Genomic DNA, 18,297 nt, shown 5'->3' with positions numbered 1-18,297 from the left:
TGCAAGCAGGATGAGGGGACGTTGACCCACTTATTCTGGACATGTCCTAAATTACATGTTTACTGGGCTCTCATTTTTGATTATTTATCTAGAGCCTTTGATAGAGTTCTAGCCCCAGACCCAATGACCGCTCTGTTTGGTACAGTTGATGGGAATAACCACGAAGGGAAAGCTGTCTCTCTTTGTACTCTATTAACCAAAAGGCTCATATTGCAATTTTGAAACTGGAGACTGTACCTACCTTTGAAATGTGGTTACGGGATTTAGGGAATGTAATACATATGGAAAAGATTCGATACAATACCTCCAATAGAAATCCAATATTTTACAAAATATGGCAGCCGATACTGGATAAATGGTCTAGTCCCGCTTCATAACTGGGTTGATGATCTGCTGCCACTCTGTGCTGGACTCCACTCAACATTTATTTTTGGCTCAACTACACTGCTTGTAATGACTATATGCTGTCTTCTTATACATGTACCACCTAATAGGATTTTGTTTTATTTTGTGTATGTGTGAGTTAAGTTTTGTTTTGTCCTCTAAATTGGCCGTCCCATTCAACAGTACAATGAATGTCATTGTTAGTATTGCTGTCTTTTTTATTTGATTTTTTATTGTAAAATAATAAACATATTATTAAAAAAACAAACGTAGCAATAATCACAATTAAAACCAATTATGACAATTTAACACCAACCCCTGTAAAGAAATCTAGAGGGTGGGGTGAGGTAGTTATAGAGGTATAGGTTGGGGTGTAAAGGGCGCAAGTTTTTACCCCTCTGGGCTCACCTCTCGTCTGGCCTGTTTGTGTGTACCTCTCGTCTGGCCTGAGGGTATGTAACTCTCGTCTGCCCAGAGGGTGTGCGTGTGTACCTCTCGTCTGGCTTGAGGGTGTGTAACTCTCGTCTGCCCAGAGGGTGTGCGTGTGTACCTCTCGTCTAGTTTGAGGGTGTGAGTGAGGGTGTGAGTGTGTGTGTGTGTGTGTGTGTGTGTGTGTGTGTGTGTGTGTGTGTGTGTGTGTGTGTACCTCTCGTCTGGTCTGAGGGTGTGGCAGAAGAAGTCAGAGCGGTTGATGAAGAAGCCAGTCCTCTTGACCACGTTCTCTGCTATCATACTAAGACGGTCCAGCACGTTATACAGCTTACTGAGAGAGGGAGGGAGCGGGGGAGAGAGAGATGAGATTATTATTTGACACAGTGGAAAACTGAGCAAACTGGAATGTTATTTGGTCCTAAACAGAGAGTAGACAATGGCAGAATACCTGACCACTGACTGACCCAAAATTAAGGAAAGCTTTGACTGTAATGACTCAGTGAGCATAGCCTTGCTATTGAGAAAGGCTGCCGTAGGCAGACATGGCTCTCAAAGGAAAACAGGCAATGTGCTCACTGCCCACAAAATTAGGTGGAAACTGAGCTGCACTTCCTGACCTCCTGCCAAATGTATGACCATATTAGAGACACATATTTCCCTCAGATTACACAGATCCACAAAGAATTTGAAAACAAATTACATTTTGATAAACTCACATATCTATTAGGTGAAATACCACAGTGTACCATCACAGCAGCAAGATGTGACCTGTTGCTACAAAAGCAACCAGTTGAAATAAAACCATATTAATTCTTTTTTGAACTTCAGCTACATTGAAAAGTTTATATTCTTTTGAAACTTTCTGTGAGTGTAATGTTTATTCTGATTGTTTATTTTACTTCTGTTTATCATCCATTTAATTTGCTTTGGCAATGTAAACATATGTTCCCATGCCAATAAAGCCCCTTAAAGAGAGAGAGAGAGACAGAGAGAGGGGGCGGGGCAGGCAGACAGACAGAGACCGGGGCAAACAGACAGAGGGCAGACAGACAGACAGACAGAGGGTGGGGCAGCCAGAGAGAGAAAACATTTGAATGAGTGTTAGGTAACTTAAAAGGTCTCTTTGAAAAATGTTTTCATTGAACTTGAACATTTATTTCAGGGACAGCAACAGTAACTCCTCTACTGTTAAAGTTAGGTCCATTGTTGGTGAGCGTAGCCTAGAGGTTCCCAAACTAGGGGGCAGATATGAAAATGGGGTTGCGGGAGGATTTCCCAAATCCCCCCCAAAAATGTCATAAATAAATACAAAAAATATCTTATATCGTCTTTGTATCTCAGCATTTTTACGTGGTTAACCTTAAAAATCTAAAATGAAAATGATTGTACTCCAAAACTCCCCAGCTTATGCTCTCCAAATGGATGTTAGCTGTGAGGATCGAGATGCCCATGCATTGACTTTTGTTGGCTATAAATGTTGGGGGAGGCTATTCACGAGGACATATTGTTCTGTCTCACGATTCCCGAGTGTGCTGTGGCTATATTGATGAAAAACAGAATCCATATGGGAAGGAATGGTGGGCTTTTGCACAGATTGAGCTCCATCTATCCCGGGATGGCAGGCAGGCCTCCGCACTCTAGTTATGAACGTGAATGTGATTTTTCGCATTGAGAGAGGAGCGGTTGTCATTCACAATGGATGTAAAAACAACTGACTTGGTTGACCTTCTGTTTAATGAAAATAACAGAAAAACAAGATCAGTAAGTGTCCCACATGAGTGATGACTGCTCACCTCCAACACTTGGAAGGGCACTTTGGGACTTACTTCCCAAGACAACTGGTAACTCGGAATGAAGAGAGAGCTCCAACTGGGAAATTTGCTTTGAACAGTCATGTAACTCTGGAACTCAGCTCTCTTTCTAGAGCTCAGACTTTCCGACCTGAAGATCACTAATGTCAGGATTCAACCTCGTATTTTTCAAAGTTCCCAGTTGTCTTGAAAGCACCATAAAGGTCATGGTACCCTTCGCCAGCTCATATGTGTGAAGCTGGATCCAGTGCTTGTCTGCATTAAAAGCAAATATAGATCAGGGTTGAATGTGACAGCAGAGAGGAGGTGCATACTGTCGACCACGCCCCCTGACATTGAGAAGCTCCGGCGCGACATTCATCAACCACACCCATCTCATTAGTGGTGGTGAGATATGAGACATTATACATCAGCATAACTTGCAATTGACTGTCACAGTCCCACATTAAAAGTAAACATTGGTTGTTAATTACAACAACAAAACATTCACAAGGGTGGGGTCACGAGACTTTTCAGATATAAAAATAGGGTTGTGGACCCAAAAAGTTTGGGAACCATTAAATGTTGGGACAACATTTTGTACCTCTGGCTCTTACAGAACACGATGCTGGTGTAGGGTTAAGCTAAAGCAGCAGGTATGAGTAGGACAAAGTCGCAACCAAACACTGATCTTAGGCGTTTCGCCATTAATGGTTAAGGATAGGGTTTGGGTGAGCTGATCCTAGATCTGTACCTCTTGGTGTATCGGGCCATGTCCCAGGCGATGTAGTCGATGCAGTGTTCTGGAGGGAGGAACTGGTTGAGGTTGATTACAGCAGGTAAGAGCTCCTCACTGAGGATCTTCTCATGCTTTCTCTTCTCTCGTTTCTACACACAGACACACACATCATCAGCATTACTCATTTACACTGAAGGAAAGGTCTCTGATTTATGAGAAAATGCATGAAAGTCTATGGTAACTTCATAATTTTTTGTCTCTGGAAAATTTCTCCCACAACGGTACCACCTGAATGAACATAACATTTTCTTAACATCTCAATCCGTTAACTACATACAGATGTAGGACTTTAATAATTTGAGCCAGTTTGCTAAAGCAGGAAAATAGTTCTGCAGCAACAGGAAATGTGAATTATGTAGATTATAACTAATGGACTTTTTGTAGGGGTTGATACATTTTTCATTAGGGCAAATTTAAGTCTGAAATGTCAAAGTGGAAATTCAAATACACTACAAGTCTGTACAAGTGCAGAAAAATTCTCAGCAACAAAATAATGATCAAATTAAGATCCTACATCTGTAACTAAGATCAGATGGAGCTACCTTAAGAGAGAACTATTTCCAGACATTAATGCCAGTTCACCCACAGGAGCAGTGTGTGCGCATGTACGTGTCACGCATTAGTCATGACCTCTTCTCTCCAACGCACACACACACACACACACACACACACACACACACACACACACACACACACACACACACACACACACACACACACACACACACACACACACACACACACACACACACACACACACACAGTACTCCTAGCTCTGCATTGACATCAGCTAATCATGTCTACAGCAGCCAAACTATGTCTGTCTACCAGAAGTTCAGTTCCTCTCTACAAAACGTTCTCTCAAAACACACTCTCCCTCACATATGCTGGCTACTTCCTGAGCACTGTCAGTTCCTATTCATTCTGTTTGAAGCCAAGAGAGTCTACCCCTGCTGCTCCTCCTGTCATCTCTCCTTAAGATCACCCCGGTCGCTAGACCTTCAACAACCTTTTAACCACTTATCTACAAAACACACACACGCCTCTATCAGTGTCACAGCCCAGTTAATAACCAGCCATTAACCACTGCCAGGCTCTCTCTCACAGCATGGCATCAAAACACACACACACACACACGCACGCCAAACAAAGTATCATGCATACACGCGCACAACTGCAAACACACTCATCATGTGCCAGCACACCATGCATGCACTGCAGTACATGCTCTGCACACACAGATGGGCGTCATGCAAAATGCATGCACATGGATACACACAGATCTCACACACCTGCATAAGAGAGTGTGGCAAGGCATGACAGAGGCTCTTGATGTGACAAATGAACAGTGGTTAAATGTGTCTCTGCACAAACGAGGGAATTTCCCAGTTAAGAGAAATGGATCCTGATGAGTGACACACCCCCACCTACCCATCACTGGCCAACACAAATCACTCCTACGTTGCAAAGTCTATAGTGACTTTTTGGATTTCTGCTTGTGAGTGAGATAGTGAGTGAGAGGGGGACGGACGGGGGGGGACCGGGGAGCATGGGACTAAGGGGGAGCACCCTACCCTCTCCTCCCCTACTGCACATGGCCGAGCTTGTGCAGGCAACGGAGGGCTGTGATTGGCTATCCCTCTCCTCGTTCCCTTGTGAGTGACATGCACAGGACACCCGAGCTCAGCAGTAAGAAGGGGGGTTCACAACACTGTGTGAAGAGAGTGTGAGTGTGCGTGCATGAGTGCATTTAAGGTGGTTCTTCAACAGCTTGTAATCACTACCCTAACCAGTTTCTCTCTAGTACCTCTTTTATCACTCCATCTGTCAGAGTAACCACAACAACTGTTCTTTTCCAATGTATTGAGTTAGCATAGGGAGTTAGCCTAAACCTTCACTAGCTAATTAAACCAACACACCAGGCTATTGTCCAATCACATGAAGGTGTGATTCCAGGAATCCTGCTGGTTTCTTAGAAAAATCCTCAAGTTAAATTCTCAGTCATTTGGATGTGTCTGTCAACACTTCATTATGGTCATGTTGGATATTACATCTCTCCCCCTCTCCTTGTTTTCTCCCCCACAGGGACATCTGACACCAGAGAACGTGTTTTTTTTTCTCTCCAAAAGCTTATTTAATGCCATCTTTAGTATAAATATGTTAATTGTAACATTGCAGTAATATAATGCTTGGAAAACAGCACAATGGGGCCATACTTCCGAACATGATATATATATTTTGTTTAACCTGGACCCGTCTCAAAACGAGCATCAGCCAGATACAATCGTCGACATAGTTGCACATGATAGAATGCTACATTGTAGCTGGTCCCATCAGATAACATGGCACACGTTAGCCTTATGCTAACCTCACCAGTTGACAATGATTATATCCGATAAGTTCTGCATCAGCTACGATTGTATTTGGCTGATGCACATTTTGAGGTCCAGGTTGAACTTAAAATTATTATGACTTTTTTATGTTTGCAAGTATGGCCCCAATAGTTTCCAACCCACTTTACAGAACCGAGAACAACAAGAACCAGGAATAATTACTTCACACAGAAAGAGGACAACAGCCTGGCTGATTGAGTCAGAAGTGCTTGTATAACCATTCACTTCAGCGCTCTCCTCTCTGGCAGTATCACCACAAGCTGCTAGCCCTGCATTCTGTCACAAGTCACATTAACATATAGGTCTTTAACTTTGAAGTCAGAGCAGCAACAGAATGGTAACTAATGTATGGCTTGCCAGTCAAGTCCTCTCACTACTACTGGAGTAAGCTACACTACTGGTTTTAGAACACCTACTCATTCAAGGGTTTTTCTTCATTTTAACTATTTTCTACATTGTAAAATAATAGTGAAGACATCAAATCTATGAAATACCACACATGGAATCACGTAGTAACCAAAAAAGTTAAACAAATCTAAATATATTTTATATTTGAGATTCTTCAAATAGCCACCCTTTGCCTTGATGACAGCTTTGCACACTCTTGGCATTCTCTCAACAAGCTTCACCTGGAATGTTTTTCCAACAGTCTTGAAGGAGTTTCCACAAATGCTGAGCACTTGTTGCCTGCTTTTCCTTCACTATGCGGTCCAACTCTGCCAAAACCATCTCAATTGGGTTAAAGTCAGATGATTGTGGAGGCCAGGTCATCTGATGTAGCACTCCATCACTCTCCTTTTTGGTAAAATAGCCCTTACACAGCCTGGAGGTGTGTTTGGGGTCATTGTCCTATTGAAAAACAAATGATAGTGCCACTGACCCCAAACCAGATGGGATGGCGTATCACTGCAGAATGCTGTGGTAGCCATGATGGTTGTTTGCCTTTAATTCGAAATAAATCACAGACCGTGTCACCAGCAAAGCACCCCCACACCATACCACCTCCTCCTCCATGCTTTACGGTGGGAAATACACATGCAGAGATCATCCTTTCACCCACACCGCATCTCACAAAGACGGTTGGAACCAAAAACATCCCATTTGGACTCCAGACGGAAGGACAAATTTCCACCGGTCTAATATCCATTGCTCATGTTTCTTGGCCCAGAAAGTAATTCCACAAATTCATTTTTAACCTGTTAAGCTTAGGGCTTACTTTTTTGAACATTCTGTTAAAAATCGCGCAACATTTCAGCGTCCTGCTACTCATGCCAGGAATATAGTATATGCATATGATTAGTATGTGTGGATAGAAAACACTCTGACGTTTCTAAAAACTGGTTAAATCACGGCTGTGACTATAACAGAACGTGTGTTTCGTCGAAAAGCGCAAGGAAAACTGATCACCAAAACCTGGAAAAAATATAAATGCGCCACTTGCATGTATTGTCTATGGGACAGCAAATTAGATGGGGCTGAGATTGCAAGTCCTACAGCTTCCACACGATGTCGCCAGTCTTGTCAATTGCCTGGGGGTTGTTTCTTGGTCAAACGAGTAAGAGAGACCCCATTCCTTCCGGTCTCCGACAGGATGTTTTGGAAGAGAGATTTCCGACCATGATTTGAAGACGTGGAGCTATTGAATAATGCTAGATTATTAACGTTTACTAATACCTAAAGTTGGATTACAAAAGTATTTCGAAGTGTTTTGTGAAAGTTTATCGTCGACTTTTTTAATTTAAAAAAATGACGTTGCGTTTTAAAACAGTGTTTTTTTCTGATTCACACACTCTTCATAGATCGATATTTTGGGTATATATGGACCGATTTAATCGAAAAAAAGACCCAATAGTGATGTTTATGGGACATCTAGGAGTGCCAACAAAGAAGCTCGTCAAAGGTAATGAATGTTTTATATTTTATTTCTGCGTTTTGTGTAGCACCGGCTATGCTAATTATTTTGTTTACGTCCCCTTCAGGTATTTCGGGGTGTTGCATGCTATCAGATAATAGCTTCTCATGCTTTCGCCGAAAAGCATTTTAAAAATCTGACTTGTTGGCTAGATTCACAACGAGTGTAGCTTTAATTCAGTACCCTGCATGTGTGTTTTAATGAACGTTTGAGTTTTAACGAGTGCTATTAGCATTTGGCGTAGTGCATTTGCATTTCCTGATGGCTGGGTGGGACGCAGACGTCTCAGGGGACGCTAAGACACACCTGTTAATTGAAATGCATTCCAGAATTCCACTCTTTATATTCTGGTTAGTGCCAGTTTGTGCTGTTCTGTGAAGGGAATAGTACACAGCATTGTATGAGATCTTCAGTTTCTTGGCAATTTCTAAAAAATTCTGAATAAAGTTAATTGTTTCTGACCATTTTGAGCCTGTAATTGAACCCACAAATGCTGATGCTCTAGATACTCAACTAGTCTAAAAAATGACAGTTTTATTGCTTCTTCAATCAGAACAACAGTTTTCAGCTGTGCTAACATAATTGCAGAAGGGCTTTATTCAGAATTCAAGGCACACTGAACCACAGCATTCTGCAGCAATACGCCATCCCATCTGGGTTTCGCTTAATGGGACTATCCTTTGTTTTTCAACAGGACAATGACCCAACATCTCCAGGCTGCGTAAGGGTTATTTGACCAAGAAGGAGAGTGATGGAGTGCTGCATCAGATGACCTGGCCTCCACAATCACCCAACCTCAACCCAATTGAGATGGTTTGGGATGAGTTGGACCGCAGTGAAGGAAAAGAAGGCAACAAGTGCTCAGCATATGTGGGAACTCCTTCAAGAAAAGCATTCCAGGTGAAGCTGGTTGAGAGAATGCCAAGAGTGTGCAAAGCTGTAATCAAGGCAAAGGGTGGCTACTTTGAAGAATCTAAAATATATTTTGATTTTTTAAACATGATTCCATATGTGTTATTTCAGAGCTTCACTATTATTCTACAATGTAAAAAAATAACAAAAATAAAGAAAAACCCTTGAATGAGTAGGTGTGTCCAAACTTTTGACTGGTACTGTATATATACTACCGTTCAAAAGTAAGTTTGTGGTCACTTAGAAATGTCCTTGTTTTTGAAAGAAAAGCACATTTTTTGTCCATTAAAATAACATCAAAATGATCGGAAATACAGTGTAGACATTGTTAATGACTATTGTAGCTGGAAACGGCAGATTTATTTATGGAATATCCACATAGGAGTACAGAGGCCCATTATCAGCAACCATCACTATTGTGTTCCAATGGCACGTTGTGTTAGCTCATTTTTAAAAAGGTTAATTGATCAATAGAAAACACTTTTGCAATTGTGTTAGCACAGTTGAAGACTGTTGTCTGAATAAAGAAGCAATAGAACGGGCCTTCTTTGACTAGTTGAGTATCTGGAGCATCAGCATTTGTGGGTTCGATTACAGGCTCAAAATGGCCAGAAACAAATAAGTTTCTTCTGAAACTAGTCAGTCTATTCTTGTTCTGAGAAATTAAAGCTATTCCATACGAGAAATTACCAAGAAACTGGAGATCTTGTACAATGCTATGTACTACTCCTTTCACTGAACAGTGCAAACTGGCTCTAACCAGAATAGAAAGAGGAGTGGGAGGCCCCAGTGCACAACTGAGCAAGAGGACAAGTACATTAGTGTCTAGTTTTTTTTTAAATATATTTTTTTAACCTTTAATTAACTAGGCAAGTCAGTTAAGAACAAATTCTTATTTTCAATGACGGCCTAGGAACAGTGGGTTCACTGCCTGTACAGGGGCAGAATGACATATTTTTGTACCTTGTCGGCTCGGGGGTTTGAACTTGCAACCTTCCGTTTACTAGTCCAACACTCTAACCACTAGGCTACGCTGCCGCAGATGCCTCACAAGTCCTCACCTGTCAGCTTCATTAAATAGTACCCGCAAAACACTCGTCAACAGTGACAAGGCAACTCCGGGACACTGGCCTTCTAGGAAGAGAAATGAAAAGCCATATCTCTGTCCAGTGCCTGTGTTCTTTTGCCCATCTTAATCTTTTGTTTTCATTGGCCAGTCTGAGATATGGCTTTTAAGTGACACCAAACTTATTTCCGGGCAATTTGGATAACTAGGGCCACTAACCATTTATAGGGCATTCACTCCCTGCTCTAAAATGTAGAGAAAAACAGGGCAATTCAAGAGCCTGCTATAAATTAATGTCAAAATGTAGTTTCCTTTGTTTGCCCTGTCATTATCAATCACTTGTTCTTGACAGTGTTGATGAAATAAGAACGTTAGTTTGCTAGTTTAGACTGAGGTGCTCTTGGTTGTATCTCTTCCATATTTAGCATTGGGAGATGGCACCATTTGGAAGTCTTTCTGCAGGATGAACCTATCAAAATCAACTTGATACCCTCGTAATTTTCATCTCCCGATCCTTGGCTTCCATTGGCTGGATATTGGCCATCAATTTACATTTAGAGGGGCCGTTTCTATAGCCATTTAAAGGGAGAGACTCAGAAATACACAATGAAAACAGGAACAGATTGTCTACGTGGAGCGTGGATAATGAAATTCAGTCTGGCAGCCTTCTAAATAAATATTATTTAGTCCCTATGTTGCTTTCTATTCCGCGGATTTAATTTAGAAAAAGCCCATGTTTTCACTCATGATCCTGTAGCCAATGGTTAGCTTGTCAGTTGATGTCCGATATTAGCGCCAATCTGCCATGAAGCAGCCCCACAGAGTTCTATTGAACAATGACCACTTTTTGATCATCCTGGTGACGACATTCCATTCACTCTAAACATGCTCAATTCTCTGAGTATTCTCATGGTAGAGGCATGAGGTTTGGACTATTGCTTTTCTGACGCAATTCTCTATTGAATGGACATATTTGTATAAACCTTGAATGAATGAATCATTTTATGGGTGAACACACTACAATTTAAATGAAGTAAATGGATCCGTGGAGACAAACTGTGGAACAATCCTTTAACTGTCCGCTGATGTAACAGTATCGTAAATGGGTACTCTGAGGAAGGTTTCATCTATTGGACTCAGTTTCTACCAGAGTAATCATTCCGTTGTTCCATTAACAGTGTGACTGAGGTGTTGGTCTGAGGTGCCCTGTGGTGGGGGGTGCGGTGCAGTGAGGTGAGGTGCTGTTACCTTGACGAGGTTGAGGATGATGATGGGCGAGCCAAACCGCTGGAGCATCTGGTCAAAATGGAGGGCAGCTACATGGGCATAGGGGTCGGCCTGGTCCACTGAAACACAACAGAGAGAGGTCAGAGAGCAGCTACACAACCGTTCAAAATTTTGGGGTCACTTAGAAATGTCCTTGTTTTTGAAAAAAAAGCTTTTTTTTGTCCATTAAAATAACATAACAATTATTGGAAATACAGTGTAGACATTGTTAATGTTGTAAATGACTATTGTACATGGAAACGGCAGATATTTTATGGGATATCTACATAGAGGCCCATTATCAGCAACCATCAATCCTCTGTTCCAATGGCACGTTGTGTTAGCTAATCCAAGTGTATCATTTTAAAAGGCTAATTGATCATTAGAAAACCCTTTTGCAATTATTTTAGCACAGTTGGAAACTGTTGTCTGATTAAAGAAGCAATAAAACTGGCCTTCTTTAGACTAGTTGAGTATCTGGAGCATCAGCATTTGTGGGTTTGATTACAGGCTCAAAATGCCCAGAAACAAATAACTTTCTTCTGAATCTTGTCAGTCTATAATTGTTCTGAGAAATTAAGGCTATTCCATGCGAGAACTTGCCAAGAAATTGAAGATCTCATACAACACTGTGTACTACTCCCTTCACAAAACAGAGCAAACTGTCTCTAACCAGAATAGAAAGAGTGGGAGAGGAGAAAGAGGAGAAACAGACACCTCAAGTCTTCAACTAAATAATACCTGCAAAACACCAGTCTCAACGTCAACAGTGAAGAGGGGACTCCTGGATGCTGGCTTTCTAGGCAGGGTTACAAAGAAAAAACATCTCAGACTGGCCAATAAAAATATTAAGATGGGCAAAAGTACACAGACACTGGACAGAGGAACTCTGGATTACGGAGTCGCCTCTTCACTGTTGACATTGAGACTGGTGTTTTGCAGGTATTATTTAGTTGAAGACTTGAGGCATCTGTTTCTCAAACTAGACACTCTAATGTACTTGTCCTCTTGCTCAGTTGTGCATTGGGGCCTACCACTCTTTATATTTTGGTTAGAGCCAGTTTATGCTGTTCCGTGAAGGGAATAGTACACAGCGTTGTATGAGATCTTCAGTTCCTTCGCAATTTCTCAAAATTTCAGAATAAAGTTAATTGTTTCTGACCATTTTGAGCCTGTAATTGAACCCACAAATGCTGATGCTCTAGATACTCAACTAGTATAAAGGACAGTTTTATTGCTTCTTCAATCAGAACAACAGTTTTCAGCTGTGCTAACATAATTGCAGAAGGGTTTTCTAGTGATCAATAAGCCTTTTCAAATGATAAACTTGGATTAGCTAACGCACCGTGCCATTGGAACACAGGAGGGATGGTTGCTGATAATGGGCCTCTGTACGCCTATGTAGATATTCAATTTTTTAACATTTTAAAAATCAGCCGTTTCCATGTACAATAGTCATTTACAACATTAACAATGTATTTCTGATCAATTTGATGTTATTTTAAATGGACAAAGAAATTGCTTTTCTTTCAAAAACAAGGACATTTCCAAGTGACCCCAAACTTTTGAACGATAGTGTACATGGGCGCACGGGTCGGCCTGGTCCACTGAGACACAACAGAGAGAGGTCAGAGGTTAGAGGGCAGATACATGGGCGTAGGGGTCGGCCAAGTCCACAGACGCAACAGAGCGAGGTCAGAGGGCAGATACATGGGCATAGGGCTTGACCTGGTATACTGAGACACAACAGAGAGAGGTCAGAAGGCAGCTACATGGGCGTATAGGTAGGCCTGGTCTACTGAGGTGCAACAGAGAGAGGTTAGCTACATGGCCGTAGGGGTCACTTTAGCATCTAGTTCACTCAAATCTATTTTGACTGAGCGATGAGCAAACATTGAGGTTTAGGATGTTAGAAGGAAAGTGGGATACCTAGTCAGTTGTACAAGTGAAATGTGTCTTCCGCATTTATCCCAACCCCTCTGAATCAAAGCCATGCCACTGGCTGTATCATAAGGTAATCAATAATGTTTGTTATAATGATTCATAAGCATTTCATAAGACCAACCAAAAGGTAACCTAGAAACATTAAGGTGTCGTGTCTTTGGCTATGCCGGATTAAGTGATATAACATGCTATTCTATAAAATCCTTTCTCCGTAATTAAAATGACCTGATTGAGCTAATCATGTAAATGTAATTAACTAGAGAGTCGGGGCTCCACTAAATAATATTTATAGAGCTGTTATCTTCCGAATAAACTCTTAAAGACCTAGTAATATTTTATATCAATAGCAGTCAAAATTAATCGTCACCTTAATTCAGTCTCATCTGAAAGTTGTAAATTCTTGGTTATCTTCACGAACCCTGGTTGAATCAGCAATACAAAATTGGGTTGAATTATTTATTTACTAAATACCTAACTAATCACACAGAATTACATATACACAGAATTAATTATACCTTGATGACGTTATAAAGGAAAACGTCTCTAGCGGGCGGAACAGATATGACAGCTGGTTACACAAAAGAAAAGGGCTGGGTTTGAGTGAAAGAGCGGGAAGAAGCTGTGCTTTCGTAAATACAGTATTTTATGCATTTTAAATTACCATCCATTTGGAAAAGGAAAATGCAATAAATATTTACTCTGAGCTGCGCTTCGGGAGGTTGGTGGTAGATGGAAGGCCGTGTTGCCAAACCGAGTCCTTTTCGTCAAGGGCTTATATAGTGGAGGGAGAAAAGGGGTGTGTTTCATAGTTTACAAACTATGTCTCTTCATGTGGGCGGGCCACTGAGTCGGGCCTAATTCACTCATGAAAACCCAATTCTCACATTTTAGAAGCTAAAATCACATTTCATCCCATCACGAATAATTTCATATTCAAACATTTAAATTGAACAACAATTTCATGTGAATCCGATAACTCTGATGTGTAGACTTTACACTGTAGAGTTTATGTCATCTTATCATTGATGAGAATGTCTCAGATGACAACCAAACTGACATCATATTCATTAAGTACCACCGCATATGTTCAATTGGTCGGATTACCAGAATATAGTTAATTTCCCCCCACCTTTTGATGTTCCCAGAATCTCAGTGTTAACCAAGGGGTTTTCAAATGTAACATCAGTAGGGTAGAGAGAGGAAAAAGGGGGGATAGGTATTTATGACTGTCATAAACCTACCCCCAGGCCAACGTCATGACAAAGGTCATCTAACCTGCTGTTGGTTATACAGTAGAGTATTATTATACCGTAACGAACACACATGCCCATTTCCTTTCAGCCCCTCTCTCCATCATTTCACCCATCCGTTCTATTCTTTCAGTGTTATGACTTCATGTGGTGGTCACGCAGAGCCCCACACCTGCAGACAATTCAGCCAACCAAATGAAGATCTGGGTCAGTCAAACATGTTTCCCCTTATGATCAGTCATGCGGGGAAATCACTCATCCATTTAGGTCAGTTGTAAATGGTGATGTTGGGTAACCAGGGCGAGGGGAGGGGGGCTGACTGAAGCCATTTTATAAGGCCCTCATCCTCGTTCCCCCGTGGGTCGTCATGATTAGGACGAGGAAGCATGAAAAGACACGCTTCTCTTCAACCCTCCCTACAAAGCTATTCACCTACTTAAGCATGTCATAAAGTCAACAGGAGGCTTGTGTAACCGCAGTCTCATTTTTCAGGACCGGCTGGCTGGGTGGTGACTGACCACTATGTCCCACCAGGGTCTTCCTGATCGTCAAACCTGTCCTAAATTCACTAATGGCTGATGATCTTGGAGCCGACAGACATCGTTATCGAACAAGAATTGACATGTAATTGGACATCTTTGTGTCTATGGGCTTCTATATCTGTGTGTGTGCCTGATGCCATATCGCTGAATTGATTTAATGGATTAGCTGAATGACGTTTGAGCGGGAGCTTCATGAAATGGATTTCCATGGCTGAACAGCTGCACACAAGCCCAAGATCCCCATGCACAATGCCAAGCATTGGCTGGAGTGCTGTAACGCTCTTCGCCATTGGACTCTGGAGCAGTGGAAACACATTCTCTGTAGTGATGAATCACGCTTCACCATCTGGCAGTCCAACGGATGAATCTGGGTTTGGCGGATGCCAGGAGAACAATACCTGACCCAATGCATAGTGATGTTATATCAGCAAAGGGGAGGACCAACTCCATATTAATGCCCATGATTTTGGAATGAGATGTTCGACGAGCAGGCGTCAACATACTTTTGGTTATGTAGTGTAGATAGACAGATGGGAGAGGGAAGGTAAGGTCCCCATCACATAGATCTGGAGGACACACTAGCTCTCTCTGTACATTACATCTCTGCATTATGCATGTAAATGTCATCCTAGGATGGACTGAAAACCAAATGGAGGATGAGAGGAAAATATCCTTTCATATACAAATGCATGCGGGTGCGCGCATACACACATCTTGGGACAAGCTTTCAATCTCTTAAGTAAATATCATCCACGATGGACTGTAGGCCAAATGGGGTAAGAGAGGATATAATTTAATGCAGTCGAGTCCACACACACAAACTGCAGTCTCTCGCCACCTTTTCAATCTCTGAGACCATCTGATCCTCACACACTCCCTAGGATGTATCCTGCTGGAGTCATAATGAGAAACAGAGATGGATGAAAAGAGGAGAGAAAATCTCTCTCTCATCAATAGTAAAACATGGTCCGTTTGGCCAGAGTATAGTTTATAGTATTACTACTACTGTAAGTGCTGTAGTAATGTGTATCTTATGGCATATTGGTGATAGGGGTATGTCCAGACAGAGACCAGTAGACCACATTATATTAATTATACTGTACAGTGTATACGATATCTAATGATGATAATATCTTACATCGTATAGGTGGTTTAGGCATCATGGTGGAGATGTCCTGGGACCAATAGAGGGGAACAGAACCCCTGACCTGAACGTAGGAAGAGTAACTCCCTGCTGTGAATGACATCACCGACGCATCGTGGATGATCTGCTCAGTCTCCACCTCATTGGCTACGTCACCCTGCAGAGGATGAGATGAAAACAGGTGAGGGACAATATACAGAGAGAACCACATGGATCTACACACTCTTAGATGGCCCCATAGTTGTTTTTTTCATTGTTCAACAGTTTTGACCTGTAATTGACAGGAGTGGACCATATACTGGACCAGAAAGTCATCCCAAAATGAGCACACACACACACAAACCGTACGAATGTCAATCCTGGACTAAACTAAGCTGCGCAGAGGGAATAATAGACACATAATTTGGCCTCAAAAACACAGCATACTGAACCCCTTTACCACCAAACTACATACACAAAAAGGAGATGCAGAGACACGGAGGTTACATTAACCTCACACCCCCTCCTTTGTGCCATGCTGCTATTATAGAACACCGGGGGCGACTTCACCCTGTTGTCGTGGCGACAAGATGAGGCAGGAGGTTACCTCGCAGTTGGCTCCTCTCTTGAGGAAGCGGGTGCCAGCAAATTTACTGGAGCGCCTGGCGATGAGGGTGACATGAACCGGACGACCGTAGATCAGGAGCTCTTCACACAGAGGTTAAGGTGGGACACACACAGATGTAACATAAAAAGGCAAAGTGTCATTGATTTCAAATAACAATTAGTAAATTACTGAAATGGTATTGTAATTCACTCGCCAGGCAAAACACCTAGGATAAGAGAGATACTTCAAAGAGGGAGACAAGATGGTGGTTTGGCACTTCCCAACTTACTGTTTCACTACTGGGCAGCTACTATTCAGAAGATTTTGGTCTGGTGTAATTCTCCAAGTACCAAATGGTGCTCAATAGAAGCCCATTCTTTCCAATCATCCCTTCTCTTCTTGAATCTGTGCCCCACTATCCATGTGTCGTTCAGAGTACACTACAAATAATATTGTGCTCTCTACTTTGAAGACCTGGAAACAATTTTGTCAGCATTTTAGACTTTCTGCCCCTTATCTTCTACTCCCTATTTGGAACAACCAGCCATTTCTACCCTCCACACTTGACCAGGCTTTTTTTTGTGGCGTGAGAGAGGTTTGGTATGTTTCAACTATTTTTTTTTTTATATATATATATATTTTTTAGAAGGGACCTTTGCCAGTTTTAATGGTCTTGTAGCTAAATGTAATCTGCCTCAATCTCTTCCGCTATTTCCAAGCTCGTAATTTAGTTAGTTCTCACTTTCCTACCTTTCCTTAATCACCTCCTAACACGCTATTAGAAGGGATCCTGTCACTCCCGCAGATATGGGGACATCTCATATGATGATGTTATGCTCTCCTCTGAAAACCTCTCCCATCAACAAACTGAACACTGACTGGGGAAGTGAACTTGACCTGACAGATGACTGGTCAGAGGAGGCACTTCTTAGGGTTAACATCTTCCTGTGCTCAGTTAAGTTCAAATCAGATCAAAGTGTTGCACAAAATTCATTACAAAAAACGATTCATTTTCCCCCAGAGACAAATGACACAATGCACAATGTCTCCCGCTGATCACAGTCACATGTTTTACTCATGCTCTAAGCAGTCAAGAGTTTTGTTCTACCTTTTTAACTACTCTCTCTAAAGGTATTGATATTGATCTGCAGTCTTGTCCTTTGATAGCTATATTTGGACCTCCATTTGTGCTGTCTATTCTCACCTAAAGTAAAGCAGATGTAACATTTGCTTCACTAGTGGCCCGCCAACAGATTTGGCTGAATTGGAAATCTCCCAAACCAACCACTGAGTTCTTATGTCTTTTCTTAATTTAGAGTGCATGTAACGCTAACTTTTTTCTGAGATGGCCACCTTTAATTTCCTTTTCTTGACAAATTACACTCTATTGAGCAAGAACTTGGGACCAAAAGGGGGAGGGAAGGGATAGTGTGTTGTGATCTGTTGTAATTGTATTTTCATATGGAATGTTAGTTTGCTTGTTTATTTTTTGGGGGGGGGCTTCTCCAATGAGAAAAGGGGGAAAAAAGATATTGGTACTCATGTCAAGAATTGTAAAGTGTATACGTTTATATGTCTAATTCAAAAATGGGAGAAAAATGATTTGTAATTCACTTCCTGAATTGAAATGGAATTGCCCCTGCCAATCACTGTTCCCCTCTCTCTACCCTCCATCTCTTTCTCTCTCGCACTAATTTACTAAGTCCCTCTCTTAACTCTGTTTTCCTCTTAACCTCCATCACTTCACCCATCTCTGTGCCTCTGCCTTTCTTCACACCCCCCCCCCTCTCCTCAGTTTCCTTCTATGAATTCTTCTGCCTGGGTTTCTCTGGGAAAAGAACCATGAGAGAAGGATGGCTTCCAGGAACCGTTGTCTA

General features: G+C 41.8%; 1 protein-coding gene across 1 annotated transcript in view; it reads right to left on the bottom strand.

The window, feature by feature from the left end:
• Window positions 1–18,297, bottom strand: part of fig4a (FIG4 phosphoinositide 5-phosphatase a) — a 131,115-nt gene that overhangs the window by 88,263 nt on the left and 24,555 nt on the right. Inside the window, exons 9-13 of the mRNA XM_065026287.1 lie at window positions 16,421–16,521; window positions 15,829–15,991; window positions 10,937–11,034; window positions 3,361–3,494; window positions 1,031–1,147 (exon numbers count right to left, since the gene is read on the bottom strand). Coding sequence (XP_064882359.1) covers window positions 1,031–1,147; window positions 3,361–3,494; window positions 10,937–11,034; window positions 15,829–15,991; window positions 16,421–16,521 — 613 coding nt within the window. The remainder of the gene's footprint in view (window positions 1–1,030; window positions 1,148–3,360; window positions 3,495–10,936; window positions 11,035–15,828; window positions 15,992–16,420; window positions 16,522–18,297) is intronic.

The sequence above is a fragment of the Oncorhynchus nerka genome, linkage group LG13, assembly GCF_034236695.1.
Source record: "Oncorhynchus nerka isolate Pitt River linkage group LG13, Oner_Uvic_2.0, whole genome shotgun sequence".
NCBI lineage: Eukaryota > Metazoa > Chordata > Actinopteri > Salmoniformes > Salmonidae > Oncorhynchus > Oncorhynchus nerka.
Note: the sequence above shows the minus strand (reverse complement) of the source record. Positions and strands in the feature narration are given on the sequence as shown.